General features: G+C 38.6%; 3 protein-coding genes across 5 annotated transcripts; 2 read left to right on the forward strand and 1 right to left on the reverse strand.

Moving 5' to 3' along the window:
• The first annotated feature begins 5,155 nt into the window (after nucleotides 1–5,155).
• LOC136676470 (RILP-like protein 2) lies at nucleotides 5,156–8,176 on the forward strand. Of its 2 annotated transcripts, none has more exons than XM_066653528.1 (4): nucleotides 5,156–5,658; nucleotides 6,278–6,426; nucleotides 6,969–7,094; nucleotides 7,541–8,176. In XM_066653528.1, exons 1-4 carry the CDS (start codon nucleotides 5,362–5,364, stop codon nucleotides 7,560–7,562), a joined length of 594 nt encoding a protein of 197 aa, XP_066509625.1. In that variant the 5' UTR covers nucleotides 5,156–5,361; the 3' UTR covers nucleotides 7,563–8,176. The 2 variants fall into 2 exon arrangements, with proteins under 2 accessions (XP_066509625.1, XP_066509624.1); XM_066653527.1 differs by having other exon boundaries at nucleotides 6,275–6,426; nucleotides 7,541–8,171.
• Nucleotides 8,177–8,320: 144 nt separating this feature from the next.
• LOC136676468 (N-lysine methyltransferase KMT5A-A-like) lies at nucleotides 8,321–17,788 on the reverse strand. 2 transcript variants are annotated; one of them, XM_066653524.1, is made up of 8 exons: nucleotides 17,541–17,788; nucleotides 15,811–15,890; nucleotides 15,600–15,735; nucleotides 13,718–13,895; nucleotides 11,910–12,000; nucleotides 10,858–10,917; nucleotides 10,576–10,766; nucleotides 8,321–9,551 (listed from the first exon to the last, which is right to left on the reverse strand). In XM_066653524.1, the coding sequence occupies exons 2-8, from the start codon at nucleotides 15,811–15,813 to the stop codon at nucleotides 9,341–9,343; spliced, it is 870 nt and encodes a 289-aa protein (XP_066509621.1). In that variant the 5' UTR covers nucleotides 15,814–15,890; nucleotides 17,541–17,788; the 3' UTR covers nucleotides 8,321–9,340. The 2 variants fall into 2 exon arrangements, with proteins under 2 accessions (XP_066509621.1, XP_066509620.1); XM_066653523.1 differs by lacking the exon at nucleotides 17,541–17,788 and adding an exon at nucleotides 16,033–16,166.
• LOC136676472 (cyclin-dependent kinase 2-associated protein 1-like) lies at nucleotides 16,372–19,813 on the forward strand. Its single transcript, XM_066653530.1, has 4 exons — nucleotides 16,372–17,463; nucleotides 18,311–18,408; nucleotides 19,424–19,550; nucleotides 19,675–19,813. The coding sequence occupies exons 1-4, from the start codon at nucleotides 17,397–17,399 to the stop codon at nucleotides 19,740–19,742; spliced, it is 360 nt and encodes a 119-aa protein (XP_066509627.1). The 5' UTR covers nucleotides 16,372–17,396; the 3' UTR covers nucleotides 19,743–19,813.
• Nucleotides 19,814–20,205: the final 392 nt, after the last annotated feature.

A 20,205-nucleotide genomic window follows, 5' to 3' on the forward strand; every position in this document is an offset into this window, starting at 1 on the left:
ATACTTAAATCTCCTTGTTTAAGAATAAGAATAAGAATTGTTTTGATTATATCAGGGAAATAGACAGGTAAAATAGTTTACATCAGTTTAAAGAATCAGACTTGTGCAAATGTTCCGATAAGGGGGGAAAAAGGGAGAATGTTAAGTGGTGGAAAGACATTTCAGCTTCTTAAAATATGTGATCACAGGATTCCAGGTTTTATCAAAATCATGGCCTCTTGATCCTGTTAGGAATGTGGACATTAGTACTAAATCCAGATGCCAAGATATTGTCCCACAATTTTAATTCCAGTCTGGGCAGCTCAGTGAGATGTGTTCCTTCCAAAATAAATAATAATATTCTTGGTTTCGGAGGAGGTATTGTGCTGAAAAAAGGCATCCTCACACCTAATAATGTCTTCCACCAATGGCCTGTGCTGAAATTGATGTTACAATAAACTGACCATCACTTTGTCTTTCAGCATGTGCTTTTCCTTATGCTGGCTTCAGTCTTTAGTGTAGAGGATACATAGCAGAGGTGATAGGACCCATGCTTAAAGTGAACCAGTGGAAGGGCTGTTCGAAGGACACACTAAATATTTTACAGAACACCCCACAAAATGACAAGAGCTCTGAACACTATTTGAATATTGAATATAGCTGAAACAGAGGATTTTTCCTTGTTTATTATTCCAGTTGTCTCATAAAATGAATCAGCCAGACCAAACCATATCACTTAAAGACATTAAACTTGGTCAACTGATATTACTCCTGATCCGCCCCAGAGAGAGAGAGAGAGAGGTATTGAGGTTTGCTCCTATAACTGCTATCACGAGTCGTAGAGACATGATCATTTTTCCATGTGTTCGTTGGCTCAAGCCAAACAAAAAAAAGTTGTTTTATGAACTTTGCCCAGTTTTTTAATACATAATATGGTTGAACAATTTATAAAGTAATTACAGTGAAAGTCAATAATTCTCTTAAATGGTTTGAATCACCAATCTGATGCAAATCATTCCTGATCCAGCTTATCATGCTTTTCTGAATTAGATATAATCAGATGGGGTTTAAAAATAGTTCTTTATAGTGGATCCTCTGGTTGATGTGTAAAGAGAATGTACGTTGATTCTGGGCGCAGAACGTAAATCTTATATGTGTATAGTCATAAATCAAGGACTACTGGACATTGGTTTCTAATGTCAAATTTAAGATATACAAGTATATAAAGTGTTAGAAGCTGATAATACAATGTAATTTGTTTTTACAGTGTCTCTTGGGTAGAGAGGAATTGGACTAAATACATATAAATGGAATATTAAGAAAAACTATATCATTATCATTATTTTCTGCTTAGTCCGTGTCAGGGTCACTGTGGCGACATGTCTCTCCCCCACAACTTCCCCTAGCTTCCCCTGAGGGACCCCCAGGCCAGCCAAGAGGTAGAGGCCTTTCAGTGAGCCCTGAAGGTATGTAAAATGCAGAACCAGAAATCTGCAATCTTTACATTTTCTCCATTATTTGTTACCAATCCTATTTATTAGCTAGCTCAAACACCTCACACATAGTCCCACCATCTTGGAAGGGTGACTATAGGCCCCTGTTTCCTATGAGTCAACTATGGTATCTTTTTGAACTGCTACTAACACTCCACTGCTGGACAGCTCAGTGTGTTTGGAGGAGAACTCTAACTGTTCAGAGCTGCTACGTTAGCTTACAAACATTGACACTGACCAACATTTTTGCTTGTGATTACCTCCTGGCTTTAAGTCCAATACTTAGGCTGCTGTTCCTCTCAGGGACCTGTCAACCTGTATTTAAATGAAAATGCTGCAAAGATACATTTTTAATTCTTCCACTTTTTTATGATGCTTATTTAGATATCAGTGCACAAGTTGGGGCAGGGACTGTTTTGGAATAGAACATCATCTTACATGGGTAATGCTGATGCAAACATATTAAGTCATTTTTTTTTGGAGCTGAGAGAATGGAGAGAGTGTAGAAACAAGGTGGTCCTAATGTTATGGCTGAGTGGTGTGTGTATGTGTACACTGAGAATAGTATATTTGCTCAAAACAAACAAAAAAAAATACCTCCTCATAATATTTCAGTAAAAACAAATATTATTATAGTGTGTTCTGTTTGTGAAACTGTTGCTTTTTCGATTTCTCCTAGTGAAAGTTCAGTATTATTTAAGTTTATCATCCAGTAGAAGTTTTACAGAGGTTAAGTTATACCTCAGTTCCAACCCTGCTATGTAGTTGGCTGAGAGATGTTCCAGGAGTGCAAATATTACATGATAATGGCACCCTGAACAAAGCTCTTCAGGTATCACTCCGCAAAATACATGTAACCTAGCAATGTCGCCAGCGCTTACAAGACAGCACTGTGCCTGGGCGATCTGGAGGATATTTACTGTACTTATTCATAACATGTCCAGGGTGTGTGATCATAGATTAAGGAAACATTCATTCATTCATTCATTATCTGTAACTGCTTATCCAGCTCAGGGTCACGGTGGGTCCAAAGCCTACCTGGAATCATTGGGCGCAAGGTGGGAATACACCCTGGAGGGGGCGCCAGTCCTTCACAGGGCCACACACACACACACACTCACTCACACCTACGGACACTTTTGAGTCACCAATCCACCTACCAACGTGTGTTTTTGGACTGTGGGATTAAACCGGAGCACCCGGAGGAAACCCATGCGGACACAGGGAGAACACACCAAACTCCTCACCGGCACCCGGAGTGGGACTAGAACCCTGGAGCTGTGTGACTGCGACACTACCTGCTGCGCCACCGTGCCGCTCGATTAAGGGAACAGTCAAAGTTAAGTCAAAGCTACATCTCACAGCATTGCTAAAGCAATATGTTCTGTTTGAGAAGTGCCTAGTCCGGTGCAGAACTCTTATGATCTCGCCCTCCAAGGTCCTGCCTGTCATCCCACCCACTGTCCAATCATTTTACAGTCCACAGTGTGGCCAGGTCTACAACCAGTGTCTCGCAGCCATGAAATGACCATGTGAACAGAGTTAATGTTATATTTTACCAGACCCAAAAATCCATTGCCTTTCTAAAAATGTCCATGACCAGAGATGGATATACTGGCGTTATGTTTGAAAATTGGAGGTAGTCTACAAGCAGCAACACTACAGAACCGAGCCAGAGCTGGCTAATTTCCTCAGCAAATAATTTCTGAAAAAGTATAGAAGTACAGATGACTGTGTATAGATTAAAAGGTTATGTGTTTTATATAAAGAAGTTGAGGCATAGCGATGTTTGAAAGGTGTCAGGACTTCTAATGTTGGCTTCCTGTCCATTCCTAAATTTAAATTGGTCTCATTAGGTGGTAGATCCTATCGGCCCCAAAATTGTGGAATAATTTGCCGCAGTTTCTCCATCTTTGTGCCTCATTTTCCTCTTTCAAAGCCAAACTTCAAACCTATCTTTTATATCAACATTTTCATTCTTTGTTAACTTGATTAATTAATATGCTGTCTGGCATTTGTCACTGCCACCCACATCTACTTTTCTTACTGTATTTGTTTTTATATTTACTGAAATATGTAGTTTTACACAAGCACCACACTTACCCAGAGGGTAAATTGAGTATATCTTTGAGTATTTTATATTCAGGTTTGTCTATGTGTGTGCATGTTAATATTACTCTTTTTCTCATTTTCACCATCACCACATCTTACTATTACGAGAAGATATGTGTGACTCTAATCAGTGTATTATTTCATTTCATTAATTTGCTTTAAACACTTTATCCTGTTTACATTGATAAAGTAAACACTTTGGCCTGTTTACATTAGTCTAGATTGTTGTGGGCAGGCTTATGGAAGCAAATCTGTCTCATCAGACTTTGAAATATTACCACCTTTGAATTTGTAGCACTGATTTTTTTTATTGCACTGAAATTATGCATCTGGGCGGGCACGGTGGCGCAGCAGGTAGGTGTCGCAGTCACACAGCTCCAGGGGCCTGGAGGTTGTGGGTTCGATTCCCGCTCCGGGTGACTGTCTGTGAGGAGTTGGTGTGTTCTCCCTGTGTCTGTGTGGGTTTCCTCCGGGTGACTGTCTGTGAGGAGTTGGTGTGTTCTCCCTGTCTCCGTGTGGGTTTCCTCCGGGTGACTGTCTGTGAGGAGTTGGTGTGTTCTCCCTGTGTCCGCGTGGGTTTCCTCCGGGTGACTGTCTGTGAGGAGTTGGTGTGTTCTCCGTCTCCGTGTGGGTTTCCTCCGGGTGACTGTCTGTGAGGAGTTGGTGTGTTCTCCCTGTGTCCGCGTGGGTTTCCTCCGGGTGACTGTCTGTGAGGAGTTGGTGTGTTCTCCCTGTGTCCGCGTGGGTTTCCTCCGGGTGCTCCGGTTTCCTCCCACAGTCCAAAAACACACGTTGGTAGGTGGATTGGCGACTCAAAAGTGTCCGTAGGTGTGAGTGTGTGAGTGAATGTGTGTGTGTGTGTGTTGCCCTGTGAAGGACTGGCGCCCCCTCCAGGGTGTATTCCTGCCTTGCGCCCAATGATTCCAGGTAGGCTCTGGACCCACCGCGACCCTGAACTGGATAAGGGTTACAGACAATGAATGAATGAATGATGCATCTGAATTTTGTTGCTTTTAAATTTAAGTCTTCAGGTTTCCACCTCTGAATATGTTGCTTCACAATTATGCGACTGAATATAATTGCTCTTGAATTGAACTCATGTATTTTCAAGAACACGTTTTCACTGTTATTATTCAAGGTTAATAAATTCAGATAAAAAAAACAGATGAAGAAATTTTACTGTGTGTGATTTTTTTGTAATGAACATATCATGTGATATGACAGAATATGTGGAAACATGAACATAGGGTATACTGTCATGTGAAATTTAGGACACCCCATAGAAGCCTTTGTATTTTTGAACATATTAAAACATGTACATTTGACTTTCATTTGAACAGCACTGAGAGATGGAGCTCATACAAATACTATTGAAGACATTTCACGAGTTCTACTCAAGAGCAATTATATTCAGAAGCATAATTTCAGTGCAAAAAAACAATCAGTGCTACAAATTCAAAGGTGGTAATATTTCAAAGTCTGATGAGACCGATTTGCTTCCATATTGTCCGAGTCTGCCTTGGCCCGTCACTATGGAAACTTAACGCCTATTGGATGCAGTTAGAAGGATTTCCATTGGCTACCTCACACATCGCTCAACAAAGTCGACAAGCCCCATGTAACGTGTTATAAGGAAGCGAAGTTCTCAGGCGCCGCTTGACGGAATTCCCAGAGTTCCCAGAGTTACCTAAAATCCTAATACAGCGAAGATTCGTTTTCAAATAGTATTAGTTACGCGGTCTAATCTGTTTTCTAATTTGTTGTCAGCCGCAGGACAATGGGAGATCTGCAAGATGGTTCTCCAACTGTAGCATTCGAGAAGGACCCGCTGGAGCTGACGGTGGAAGATGTTTATGATATTTCGTACGTAATTGGGAAAGATTTGCTGAAGATTAACAGAGGCGGTCAGGAGGTGTCAGACTTGCAGTTCAAAATTGTTCGTGTGTTGGAAATGTTGGAAATAATGGTCAACAAACACGCTCTATCGTTAGAGGAGCTCCGAATGGAACGGGACAACCTGAAAGATGAACTAGACAGAGTCGTTGCGGGAGGTTCAAGTGAAAGTGTGAACACTGTGAGTGTTGTTTATGAAAAGTCTTCAGTTTTATGGTATCGTTTTTACAAACTCCACTTCACCTTTTAGTATATTTTGGGAAAACGTTGGACAGAATACAATAATGTAAAGTATGTTCGATGGTCCGGAATCTTCAATATTAAAAAAATAAAATAAAATTAATTTTTAAATAATTAATTTATTTAATAATAATAATTTAATTAACTTTATTTTTTAAATTAAATTTATTTTAAATTTATTAATTTATTTAATAATAATTTAATTAACTTTATTTTTTAAATTAAATTTATTTTAAATTTATTAATTTATTTAATAATAATTTAATTAACTTTATTTTTTAAATTAAATTAATTTTAAATAATTAATTTATTTAATAATAACAATTTAATTAATTTTATTTTTTAAATTAAATTAATTTTAATTTAATTTTAAAATTTCAATCTTCTGAGATGTGACTTTTGTTAACGTAGTGAATGTGTGATTGGGGCGGTACATTCACTGCTTTTAAACAACACATGCTGAAACTGTAACATCTAAGAGGCATATAACCGTCTTACGGCTCTTCCTCGTGTCTCACGTCTTCTCAGTCCAAATTCAGGTTTGATTTTTCTTGTAGCAGATAATTGGCCCTGACAAGCTGGTGATAGACTTAAAGGATCCTAACCGACCACGATTCACCATGCAAGAATTAAAAGAAGTCCTACAGGAGAGGAACCAACTCAAAGGACAGTTGCTACTGGCCCAAGAAGAGCTACAGCTCTACAAAAGGTAAAGCGTCATTCTACTCATTTTGGAGGTTTGGAAACAGCAGCAACAGTGGGAGAAAAGTGCCATAAAGACAAGATAATATCAAAATGGGCCTTCTTGGTTCATGTTCTGGGTCATATCATTTAATATTCCTGCGTCTTTTGAAATTTTGAATCAAAATGTAGTGACATGTTCTTCCTCTAAAACGCTTTCTGACGTGATTCAATCTGACAGCCTACAAGCAAGATTTCACCATCCTTTCAAAACTTGATGCATGACATCATGTCTAACCCATGCCTATTATTTCCGACCCAAATGTACTCTGTCACTACAAATCATGACACATTTAGGAAGTAGAATGTGTTCTGATTCCCATTTCACGCTGAGGTTCATCTGTCATATTAATGTAAGACCTACAGGACAGATAAATCTTAATTCCGAAGGAACTGAATCTGTTTATTAGTGATGTTGGATACACCGTATTTTAAGTATTTTTCACCCATGTGATTTCTTCTACCCTTCACTGGCCAGCTTTTTAATTTGAGCTAAATATGTACTTGCAGTGGAGCTCTGCCTCAACCAGAACCAAGTTTTGTAGACGTAAACCTGGAGACACCTCCCTTTGAACCTCCACTTTCTGTGACCCCCACAGAAGAGCCAAAAGAAGAAAAGACCACTATTCAGAAACTGTAAGTTCTTAATTGGTGTCCACAAACATTCTATTGGCAACAAAAATAACTGAATACAGCAGTGGATATCCAAATGTTACGCCATGGACCCGGTCTTGTTAAAACAAATGTAGTTATTTCCCAGGTAGGTGTTAGATGTTTAAAACAGAAAGGTTAACTGAAATATGAATGAGATGGATATTATTTTGATTCACACCTCAGGTGTATTTATGCCATTGGAATTAAAGGGGCCATTTTTAAAACAGACCACCTTATACTGTCAAGGCTTTGGGATTAGATCAAATCAGGTGTTATCTTGGCAGCTGTAGCACTGGTAAGCCTATATTTAGAGTTTACATTAGTTTAGAACTGTAATAATAAGGGTTTTAACAGTGTATAAAGAACGTGATCTCATATCATTTATGGCATAACACTGATACGACACTTTCTCTCTCTTTCTCATTCAGGTTCTCTTTTAAAAGAAAATAGAACATGACCAGCAATTTTCTAGAATGCTGTCCTAAAACTGGATGAACCCCTGTGAATATTTTACACCCAGAAACATTTAAGGAATAAATGTTTGAGTTAAACAATACATGTCACCATATAGAGGCCGTCAAAAGTTCCAATGTTAAGATATGATTGTATTTATAGATAATTGATGATGCTTGTTAACAGCCTTATTTTAACATTTTTCAAGTTATAACATTTTAAGATATATATATATATTTTTTCTGGTGACATCAGTGTGTAGCCCACTGTACGTTAGTGGCATTTCACCCTGTGAAACACATGGTAACAATTAAACTGTTGTAGCTCAACCCGTTAAGCTGATATGTCAGTGATATTACAAAATAACATTCTTCTGTAAATAAGCAGGTTTAAAATAGGGCTACACTTTACCTAGAAGAGCAGGAGTCTGGACTGTATAGTTTTGTCTCTAAAGAACATACATGAAAAGATACAATGAAGAAGGAATTATAGGAGGTTAAATATCATCATTTAGTATTCACATTACTGTAATTACACATAACAAATCTGTTTTTATAAAATAAACATATGCTTATTAACAAAATACACAATTTCTTCCTTGAAGCTAAATGGAGTTCTATGATTTTTCTTACAAAAAATTAGATATAAAAGAACAGAAAATTAGTTTGAAAGTTGAACTTAGCTACTAACCATTTATTAATGGTTTTGTGCAATAATACTTCTATATTTTTTTGTGATTGTTCAATTTGGATTTACATTGTTTCTTTTCCATTTGTCATTAACTATTAAAACATCATAATCCTACATCTTTATTTATAAATGATGTATCTTCTGTACTGTTTTCATTGCAATATTTACCAGTTAGATGTGGTACATCTTTTTCAGTATTTTCAAGTTACAAAATCTGATATGAGGCCACTCATGACATCAGGACCTTATAAACAAGTCTGTGTCACATCAGAGAAAAGGGCATATCGTATACAATGATGAGTAAAATATTTTTGGCAATGAACGTAAAATCAGTGACATACTGAATCTAAAGGGGTTGAGAACATTAAATGGTGTAGCTCTCAAGAGATAAAAAAAAAACAACAGGAACATTTTATTGATCTAAGAGAACTATAACATATATAAGAACTAAAACGTTTTAAAAAGGACATAGGTTTGCTCCTAATAATAACAACACATAGCCTGTATGCTTTGTAAACATTTATATCCATTTAAAATCAGAAGAAAACTATTTCACACCCTGTACCATTACAATGAAAGTATTATAAAAGTTGAAATTGACCAAAGCTGTACATGTACTCCAATTATATTATTAACAAATACTGTAAAGTTCACATTTAATATTGTAAAGAACTTGCCTGCAGAGTCATGGTGTAATCATATCCATCTATGCTGTTTGCACAAACATTAAAGTTACACTGGCCTGCTATAAAGCAAATCCTGATTCAAAAACTGGTTCAGTGTAGCATTTCCTCACAGCAAAATCATAGCATTTACCACTCTTATCAAATTAGAAAGGTATGATTTATGGCCTCTGCATTCATTCTACACACTGCATTTGTATCTGAGCTTGACCATACGGCTCATAAAATCACTAAATCAATCCAACCAGGACCCAAGACAATAATGTCAATAATACAAACCATTCAAAGCATTTGAAATTCAGTATGGTTTTGAGAATCACTTTACATTACAAGAAATGCAAGCAAGCACTAAATTTACATGTAAAAAAAACCATTCACATTTGATGCAGGATGGAAGAGGGGTCAATGCTTGAGCCAGGGGTGAGCAGCAATGGCTTCTTTACTGCGATCTCCATAGTCATAAAGAAGTTCTTCTCCTGTTTTAATGTCTCTGGCTGCTACCAGAATGAGATGTGGTACTCCATTTAGATCATGTATTCTAGTCTGGCAGTTGCCATTTTTGCTGTGGTTAATCAGTCTCCCCAGTCGACCAGATTCTTTAGTTGCATCCACACTACAAGAGAAGGATTGTAAACATGTTTATCCTAAAGCTAGTTCTTTCTAAAGACCGTTCTGAATATTTAATGTCATGCAATTTGAAAATAAGAGTTTCATGGACAGGTTCCAGTGGAAATAAATAAATGAGTCTACTGTACAGGTGCTGGTCATAAAATTAGAATATCATGGAAAAGTTGATTTATTTCAGTAGTTCCATTTAAATTTGACACGTGTATATTATGAAACTCATTTATTACACACAGACTGATACATTTCAAGTGTTTATATCTTTAAATTTGATGATTATAACTGACAACTAATGAAAACCCCAAATTCAGTATCTCAGAAAATTAGAATATTACTTAAGACCAATAAAAAAAAAAGGATTTTAGAAATGCTGGCCAACTGAAAAGTATGAGCATCTACAGCACTCAATACTTAGTTGGGGCTCCTTTTGTCTGAATTACTGCAGCCATGCAGCATGGCATGGAGTCAGTCCGTCTGTGGCACTGCTCAGGTGCTCTTAACTAGCAACAACATAATTGATGACAGGTTAAAAAAAAAATGAACGGAAAAGACCCAGCCTTCACTGAAAGAGCTGATCAGCTCAGCAGTAAAACCTCAACTGGCAAAGATTGGTCTTTTTGTGTAAATATGTGCAGGCACACGAGGCAGAAGCTGAAAATTAGAATTTTTTTTAAATGTATATAAAAACACATTTCTTTATTTGAGCTAAACATTTCTACAATTTTGTCAGACTTTACCAGTGATTTCAAATAGGTTTTTGAAATGTTGTGGCCTTTCCATAAAATAGTGATCATTATTTCATCAGAAATCAATGAAAATAGTCTAGACTTCATAGTATTTACATGTCAAAGTGAATCTCTCTTTCCCACACAATCAAAATTAGAGCAACCTTTACTTAATTTCAAAGTCAATTCCAATTTATTTATCTGAAGAGACCAAAGTGTTAAAAAAAGGTGATGCAGCACAGTGTTAAAAACATGGCCCTGTCGAGAGAGAGAAAGACAGACACTCACCAATAGTTTTTGCTGAGGTGCTGAAAGTAGTACATGTAGCAGCCTTTTGTAGGGTCTTGAGCGTACTGGGCCTCTCTTTTTTTGGCATCAGCCAATTGAATCAAATCTCCATGATACTCAACAATAAACTGGCCTTTATGAAATTCTCTTTCAGCAAAAACCCCTCTTCCTTTACCTTCAATATGTTTAACCTGTTTAAAAATGAAAATGCCATAGTCCAACGTCAATAAAAATGCACAAACGATGTAGGGTAAAGATTTGTTGATTTATTTATTGACTAACCTTTAGTCCTTCTTCTACATTGTTTGTGATTACGTCGTCTATATGTCTCTGTTCTTCACACTGTTTAGAAGAAAAACCATTGTGTTTACATAAAAATTGATCATTTCAAAGAGATTAACACATGGAATAATAAAGAATATATGCTTGAGATTAAATGAATGTGAAAGACATCTGACACATTATCTCAAAGTTCACTGGTTTACTCTCAGTCTTGATGGCGTGTATGTTTCACCCTCATCTGTGGTTCGTAACCTCAGTGTACTTTTTAATACTAATCTTTCATTTGAACCATATCAGGTCTGTTGTCAAAAAGTCCTTTTTTCACTTACATAACATTGCCTGTGTTCAGCCTATGCTTACCAACCAACATGTAGAAATCCTGATACACGCTTTCATTTCCTCTCGGATTGATTATTGTAACTCCCTCCTTATAGACATTCCCAATAAAAAGATTTGTAATCTTCAATATGTTCAAAATTCCACTGCCAGAACTCTGTCCTACATTAAGTAATCCATCCACATTACTCTGATACGAACAGCACGGGCCACCCGTCTCTCTTCATATTTTGTTTAAACTTGTATTACTTACCTACAAATCTCTGCATGGTCTTGCACCCTCATACTTAACTGAACTCCTTCACCCATACTCTCCTACCTGCGCTCTTAGGTCTTCTAATGTTGGCCTTCAGTCCATTCCTAAATTTAAATTGGTCTCAGTAGGTGGTAGATCCTGTAGCGTATCGGCCCCAGAATTGTGGAATAACTTGCCACAGTCTCACCATCTTTGTACCTCACTTTCCTCTTTCACATCCGAACATAAAACCGAACTTAAAATCTTTTCATTCTTTGTTACCTTGATTAATCTGCTGTCTGGCATATGTTATTATTGATATCTTGTGTTTCTAGTGTCCTTGAGTTTGAGAAAGGCATTATGTAAATTAGACATTATTATCTGTGCCCTTAGTATAGTGTTGCCTAGCAGGGATACAAGGAGGAGTGGAGAGAGAGGGGGAAAAAAGAAAAGAAAATGGCCCCAGCAGCACTTTACTCACCTTCAATTCAGCTTTACTTTTTCTGGAACTTCTTCTTATGGGAAAATAATCTGTGACCTTTCGATTTTTTGGGGAAATTGTGTTTTCTGCTCTGGAAAAACAAACAAACAAAAAACAATGAATGAGCCAGCTCGGATTTGTATAAGGTCAAATAATTCTAATAACCAGACTCGTCTAAAAATCATCAGCTATAGGTATTATATACACTCACTCATCTCTCTGATTACAATTAGGAATTCAAAACTGTGGCAAATTATTGGGACAATGAGATTAAATTACTTAATTTATAATTGATTCATTCAGAGAGACCAGCTGAACAGCACAGCTCAGCATGAGAACCCAGCACACCAGTTCCATTCTTATGACTGGAGATCGATAAGGGGAAGTACAACTCTAAAGTCAATGCGTGAGACAAGTAGCAGAGAAAAATTAAAATGGCTTGTTGACTTAAGCAGCCCATGGAAAACTGACTGGTCTGTCTTTTTTAATCAGTTTATGGGTTGGGAGGTGCTCCAGGTCCCCAAATTAATGTGCAAGTGCACTAAAGTTATTTTTTTGTTAAACTGAACATCAGCATCATTTTACATACAAACTACACATTGAATATGGAGTTTGTTAAATTTACACCTCCAGTTTAACAGCATGTGTTTTGAGACAAATAAATGTGAACTAAAATGAAATTGATCAAAAGAAATATCACAAGGTTTGTAACTATTATAATGCTCTACAACCCTAATTGCAGCCTCTTTCAATTAGCGCTGTTTTTGGAGGGTGTTCCTACTTGTTGCCTCTAATAGGTGAAATGAATATTCTATTGATCGTATATAGAATGATGACAGGCATCCCTCTCAGTCAATCATAGGAATCTCTTAAACAAATGTACAACAATAAAGGAGCTGGCAGTCTGCGTGAATTTCCCCCGGGGTCTCTGGTTTCCTCCAAATGTCCAAAAACATGGAGGTTAGGTGAACTGGATACTCTGGTGCGAGTGAATTAATGTCTGTACGTGTGTACACCAAGATATGGATTGGCACTATCTCCTGTGTGAACCCCTAGTGCCCAATGCTCTCCTCCAGGGGGGTGGTAGTTCCTGGTTGAGAGGACAGGTTGCGCATTTGGCTGCTGCTTCTCACCAGCATGTGTGTGTTGACTGAGTGTTGAATGGAATGGTGTTCTGTGCAGTGTTGATTGTAAAGGGTCCTTCTGTGTCTAGAAAGATGCCATATAAGTAACTATAAATAAACAAAATAATTAATTAAAAGAAACAAAGGACAAATGATAGCAGCGTACTGAATGAATATTATACATGATATAATTATTATAATCTGGAATGTGACTGCTCTTTATTAAATTCTTGACCTAAGACGTTTAATTTAATTGTGTGCAAATCACAGATAGCAATGCACTTCTTGGATATATTATATATAATAAATATAAATATCACATGGCATTGCCCTTTGGTCTTAATTCTTCACATCTGAATTCAGTTAAAATGCCACTATAGTATAGAATCTATAAAGTAGCCGGAACAGATGCAGCAACATAAAATTTCAGAGCAATCAAAAATCACCATTTTTTGTGTCCCAAAATATTTGCTCACTTGAAAACAGAATTCCAAATGGCATAACTCACTCACGCATTGTGGTTTATGTTGCACAGAATATACTGATAAGGAATAAGCGAAGCCTTTTACCTCATTGTTCAAGTATTTTCTGTGTTTTTCAAATGTAACTTTGTAGATTAATATTTTGCAATGAATACTGTTCATTTACAATGAAAAAAAAAAAAATCATTAAAGAGAAACATACCTTTTGTGGGTTGGCTTACTGACTTTGCTTTTAGCATGTGGCACACTTTCAGTTTTGTTTGGAACAACCTCAGATGCTTTCTCTTCATCTTGGGGTGAACACGTTTTCTCTCTCGGTGAAGACAATATCCTTATGCCACTATTTTCTTGTTTAGGTTGCACCCCTCCTGTGACACTTACTGTAAATATGTAAAAGAAACCAAAGAACGCTATGAGGACTAGTTATATCAGCAAATCTGATAAAAGTAATATTATTCAGTTCTGGTCTTTCTAATCATTTTAACCAATAGAAACAAAGGAGACAAACAAAAATAAATCAAGAACACACCGCTACTGATAAATCCTGAGAAAATTACACAGAAAAGGGGCTATGCAAAATGTACAATGAGCTCTTCATGTTCACTTAAGTGGTGGTCATGAGATTCAGACAAGCATGCAGTGGGTGTATTCACATACAAAACATTGCCTGGCCCAGAAAAATAAATTGCACCCTAAAACTCATTGTCTTACACTTTGTAGTTGCTACAATTGAAAACTGTGGTCCTTATGTTAATCTGCATACTTTTTTAAAACCGCTTTCACCCTGTTCTTCAGTGATGAGAACCCCCATAGGACCACCAAGTGCAGAAATTCAGGTATTATTTGGGTGGAGGATCGTACTTAGTGCTGCGTTCACACTGACTTGGAGGTGGTGGGTCAGTGTGTTGCACTGGTACACTCTCAGAAGGACTCACTGTGGTGGTGAGTCTGAATGATACATCTTCAGTAAATTATGTTAGGGACTATAATTGTACCACATTCCATATCTTAAATGTGGATTTTAAGTTGATTTCATACATCTCATTTCAACTCCAAAATTTTTATATTGTTTTTCTGTTTAAAAAAATTATGATAGGAAAGCTTACAGATATTCACTTTTCTTCCTGGAGAAGAGGATTTGATGAACCTTTAGGAGCACAACTGCACTCTAAACCAACGTTGTACCTTTAAAAAGGTATATTTCCTACCTCTGTACATTCATTTATTCATTCATTATCTGTAACCCTTATCCAATTCAGGGTCACGGTGGGTCCAGAGTCTACCTGGAATCATTGGGCGCAAGGCGGGAATACACCCTGGAGGGGACGCCAGTCCTTCACAGGGCAACACAGACACACACACACACACATTCACACCTACGGACACTTTTGAGTCGCCAATCCACCTACCAACGTGTGTTTTTGGACTGTGGGAGGAAACCGGAGCACCCGGAGGAAAACCCACGTGGACACAAGGAGAACACACCACACTCCTCACAGACAGTCACCCGGAGCGGGAATCGAACCCACAACCTCCAGGTCCCTGGAGCTGTGTGACTGCGACACCTACCTGCTGCGCCACCGTGCCGCCACCTCTGTACATTTCCCGACTTTGAGGATCAGACACAGCAGTGCTGCTAGAATTTTTAAGCCCCTTAATCCCGCTGCTAGACTGAGAACTGTGACTACTGTAGACTAATACAAAATGAGCACTAACAGATGAGCTACTGTCTCTCTCTCTCTCTCTCTCTCTCTCTCTCTCTCTCTCTGACTTGGCACTGACAAAAGTGGACCAACAAGGTATGTGTGTCTAATAAAAAGTTTCCAGTGAATGGTCCCAGTGTTTAAAAACTCCATCAGGACTGCTGTGTCTGGTCCTCTTGTACCAGTACAACAGACACTAACTACCACCACCCAAATAATACCTGCTCTGTGGTGGTCTTGTGAAGGTCCTTACCATTTAAGAATCAGCTGAAAAGGGAGTTTAAAAGTATGCAGAGTATCACATGGAAAAAGCCTAATTGTTGAACTACAAAGTACTTTTATAATCAGTGGAGCTGATCAAATGAACACTGAATAACTTACCTTCTTTGCTTGTGTCACTGTCCTTTCGTGCTGAAGAATTTTCCTCAAGAATAGGAAAAAGAGGACTCTTGCGATGCGGGGAACGTGTATTTCCTCTGTTTGTAAAACTGTGCAGCGTTTGTTGTTCTGGACCTGTCTATAAATACATTCAAATGCGTTAGGTCGTCTGTAAAGGTCTATAAGTATAGATTTGATGTGGCTCAAATCTTACCATTTTTGTCTCATGTTTGTTTTCTTTGGCTTCTTTTTCGACCTTGTTTTTGGGTTGTTCGGCGGTCTGTGTTTTCTTGCCTTTAAATAAACACAGAACTTTATGTTCCGCTCTACCGACAAATCAAGCGCATCAAACAATAATACAATACACAATAAAATCACACAAGTTGCGTTCAGATTCACGTTAAACGTAAATTAAACATACTATCATTCTGCTTACCTTTTGCCATTTTAAATGCTCAGCAAACAGCCTATGAGTTAGTTAATTAAAATAAAACGACGTCCTCCGAACTCGTACGCTTTTTACAATAACGTAGACTTTTTTTTTTTTTTTTGCTGGTTTTTTTTTTTATTGATGCCGAAACAGCAAGCGCTTCCGGGGGTTTTAAAAATCTACCTGAACTCTCATTGGTTTGCTGCAAGAAAAAGGGCTCTGTGATTGGTTCAGAGACCTCACACCGCCCGTGACTTGTAGTGGCCATCTAGCTCCTCCCCTCCCCCCTCCCTCTCCCCCTTCTGCCATTTCACCAACCATACACTACACTGTACATTGTGAGATATATATATATATATATGTGTGTGTGTGGCGGCACGGTGGCGCAGCAGGTTAGTGTCGCAGTCACACAGCTCCAGGGGCCTGGAGGTTGTGTGTTCGATTCCAGCTCCGGGTGACTGTCTGTGAGGAGTTGGTGTGTTCTCCCCATGTCCGCGTGGGTTTCCTCCGGGAAACAGTCCAAAAACACACGTTGCAGGTGGATTGGCGACTCGAAAGTGTCCGTAGGTGTGAGTGAATGTGTGTGTGTGTGTTGCCCTGTGAAGGACTGGCGCCCCCTCCAGGGTGTGTTCCCGCCTTGCGCCCGATGATTCCAGGTAGGCTCTGGACCCCCCGCGACCCTAAATTGGATAAGCGGTTACAGATAATGGATGGATGGATATATGTGTGTGTGTGTGTGTGTGTGTGAATGAAAACTTGGATTTGGTCTGTCAATAGAGCAGAACAATGCAACTTTTCTTTTTATAAGTTATATATATAAGTTTTCATTTACACACACAAATGAACTGAAATATAAACTGAAAATAACGTAATAAATATTGTAGGGCAAGTCAGAGTCTTAACATACTGTAAATCCCATAATATGGTTGAAATTTTACTCATCTTCAACAACGTTTACTGTATTTTATATGTGAATTCTACACGTTTTCATACATATATATATATATATATATACAAACAAACTCTACACGTTTTCGTCGTTGTTTGTTTACAAGTTTTACAAAGTAGTGAATAAAAATTCTACTTTTCGCTTTATTTGTCAAAGCCAGAAGTTTGGTATTTTTTTTATTTATTTATTTATTTTTTTTTTTTTTTTACATTTTTGATACAACGTTATCTGTCGCCCCGAGTGAACAAAGTACTGTGAATATGTGGAGAGACCATACGTCTGTTATCGTAACGATACTCTCGGTGTCAATATAAAGTGACGGCCATGTTTGCCGGCTGCCGCTGTGCTGTAAACAAAAAGTGTGGAAGGGAGACAGAGACGCTTCAGTGATTTCAGGACGTTTTTAATTCTTCAGTTTATAATGTCTCTGGGAATGTCGTACAAACCTAACATACACCAACACATTCCAGGAACTTCAGCGAATCAAGGTATGGCAGATTTGGTCTTTAGTCGTGGGTGTATGTTGTGTTTTTATCGATGCGAGTTTTGCTGTTGTAATGAATACCTGGGGAAAGCCCGTGTCTGTAGTTTTTGTCCGGTTACATATATAGGGTCAGATCCTGCAAGCTGATTCATATCCGCCATGATTAGCCTTCCAATCAGAAAACCTTTTTCCCTTTTCCCCTCGTAAAGTTTTAGGAGCAGAACTACGCTGATGGAGCGAAACCGACTAACTTTGCATATTTCCCTTTGTCCTGACGGTAGCGGTCAAAACGTGATAGAAATGTATCACTTAGCTGCTTAATTCTGTTTGTTCCGCTTCCTCCATGATTGTCTTCCCAAAAGGCTAATGATTGATCTGGATGAGAAACATTCTGATACTTTGATGACACCCAGCGTTTACAGGGGCACATTGCATGTGAGCTCGGCGTTCAGCCTGCACAAAAACACAAAGCAACACATCATACCCATGCGTGGTCCATACAGACCGCCCTGCTGTGTTCCTGCAAGATTTGTCCACGGGTTAAATATTGGCTCCACACATGGGTGACCTACAGGGAAATTGATGGGATGATTGTGGGTTAAACATAGGGTTCATGTAGGCAGCCCACCTGAAAAACCAACCCATCAATGGCCCATTATATAGAGTTATTGGGAAGCCCACATTTTTATGACATACCTAGGTTCCATTGAGAGCCATTTTAAACCCAACTATCCCATGTTCAACTCATGTGTTCGGTGCCTTGGTTCACAGTAAAAATAATGTTGATTTATTTTCATGTTTACATTGTGTTGGAAAAATCTAATCCTCCTCTTTTGTTTATTACCAATTAGCAACAACAACACATTCCCTGTCTCCAAATGTAGCAACACTGCAATCATATAGACCTATTGTGAATGACTTTGGACCGCCATCTTTGGGTTTTCCTCAGGTGAGTATATACCTAACCTCATAATTTGTTCATTTTGGTGTTTAGAATGTACAAAGCACATTTATTTGAACATCACTAAGTTTTAAACAAAGCTATTTTAATTAAAGTACTTAATATAAGATTTTAGGGCGGCACGGTGGCGCAGCAGGTAGTGTCGGAGTCACACAGCTTCAGGGGCCTGGAGGTTGTGGGTTCAAGTCCTGCTCCAGGTGACTGTCTGTGAGGAGTTATCCCTGTGTCCGCGTGGGTTTCCTCCCATGGTCCAAAAACATGTTGATAGGTGGATTGGCAACTCAAAAGTGTCCGTGAGTGTGAGTGAATGTTGCCCTGTGAAGGACTGGCGCCCCCTCCAGGGTGTGTTCCCGCCTTGTGCCCAATGATTCCAGGTAGGCTCTGGACCCACCGCGACCCTGAACTGGATAAGCGCTTACTGAATGAATGAATAAAAGATTTGGATGTTGTGCTCAATGTACTCAATCAGTCTGCACCCTCAGGAAGAAATGCACAGGTAATAGCATGACATCAAGGAATGGGAGCCTGTAATATCAGGCTAAAATTGTTACAATCCTGCTACCTGCCTAGCAGGTAGTGTTGCAGTCACACAGCTCCAGGGGCCTGGAGGTTGTGGGTTCGAATCCCGCTCCAGGTGACTGTCTGTGAGGAGTTGGTGTGTTCTCCCTGTGTCTGCGTGGGTTTCCTCCGGGTGCTCCGGTTTCCTCCCAGTCCAAAAACACACGTTGCAGGTGGATTGGCGACTCGAAAGTGTCCGTAGGTGTGAGTGTGTGAGTGAATGTGTGTGTGTGTGTTGCCCTGTGAAGGACTGGCGCCCCCTCCAGGGTGTATTCCCGCCTTGCGCCCGATGATTCCAGGTAGGCTCTGGACCCCCTGCGACCCTAAATTGGATAAGGGGTTACAGATAATGGATTGATAGGTCAAATAAGAATATACAATTAAATGTTTCTTAAACTAACCTTATCAAGAACCTTTTATAAGTACTTTTATTTCTTTCTCTCAGAGCTCCAGTGGAACACAAGTGCCTCAAAACAAATATGCTGAGTTGCTAGCTATCATCGAAGAGCTGGGAAAGGAAATCAGGCCAACCTATGCTGGGAGCAAAACTGCCATGGAACGATTAAAACGTGGTAAGGACAAATTATTAGACAAATACAACCACTACAGAGACATGATCTTTTATTATTATTATTATTTTTAACAGAAAGACAAAAGAAAACAAAATATTATTAAGTCTGTGTGTTCTCTTTTTAGGGATTATCCACGCTAGGGGTCTAGTGCGCGAGTGCTTGGCAGAAACTGAAAGAAATGCAAGGTCGTAAAGGGCAGCTACATTCCTCCAGAGGCAAACCAGGATTCCATATTCTCAAAAAACTACAACCAGGGCAGACAGTGCACAAACATGCAACGAGCAACCTGAACAACCACATACCCTTGTATTCAAAAGAACACTTGACTGCACCTTTGGGCACACGTAATTAAAGGCTTTCATAGAAGTGTGTGTAAGATGTAGCAGGATAAAGAAAGGTTAAAAAACATCCCAAAACTGTACTTGACAGGAACTACCTGAATTTATTTATGTTCCCATTTGGGAACATTATATTTTCTCTTTTGCTTATAAAGTGTTTAAAAAACGTCAGAACTTTGCATGTTACATTTGAATGCCATTTTTTTTTTTGTTTACTAAAATTGCATGGCTGAATCAAGGGCATTTAAAAAGTAGGGTTTTTTTAGAATGTGCCAAATGTCATGTTATAATAATATTTGCATCTTCATATTTATTAC

The sequence above is a fragment of the Hoplias malabaricus genome, chromosome X2, assembly GCF_029633855.1.
Source record: "Hoplias malabaricus isolate fHopMal1 chromosome X2, fHopMal1.hap1, whole genome shotgun sequence".
NCBI classification, from domain to species: Eukaryota; Metazoa; Chordata; class Actinopteri; order Characiformes; family Erythrinidae; genus Hoplias; species Hoplias malabaricus.

Excerpts from the sequence above, each read along its gene's own strand:
- LOC136676470 (XM_066653527.1), top strand. The coding sequence starts at position 5,362 with ATGGGAGATCTGCAAGATGGTTCTCCAACTGTAGCATTCGAGAAGGAC. Across the intron at positions 5,659-6,274 it reads CAAGTGAAAGTGTGAACACT|CAGATAATTGGCCCTGACAA; the intron begins GTGAGTGTTGTT and ends TTTTTCTTGTAG. Across the intron at positions 7,095-7,540 it reads AAGACCACTATTCAGAAACT|GTTCTCTTTTAAAAGAAAAT; the intron begins GTAAGTTCTTAA and ends TTTCTCATTCAG.
- LOC136676472 (XM_066653530.1), top strand. The coding sequence starts at position 17,397 with ATGTCTCTGGGAATGTCGTACAAACCTAACATACACCAACACATTCCA. Across the intron at positions 17,464-18,310 it reads AGGAACTTCAGCGAATCAAG|CAACAACAACACATTCCCTG; the intron begins GTATGGCAGATT and ends ATTACCAATTAG. Across the intron at positions 18,409-19,423 it reads CATCTTTGGGTTTTCCTCAG|AGCTCCAGTGGAACACAAGT; the intron begins GTGAGTATATAC and ends TCTTTCTCTCAG.
- LOC136676468 (XM_066653523.1), bottom strand. Across the intron at positions 13,896-15,599 it reads CAGTGACACAAGCAAAGAAG|TAAGTGTCACAGGAGGGGTG; the intron begins GTAAGTTATTCA and ends ACATATTTACAG. Across the intron at positions 10,918-11,909 it reads AAAGTAAAGCTGAATTGAAG|TGTGAAGAACAGAGACATAT; the intron begins GTGAGTAAAGTG and ends TCTTCTAAACAG.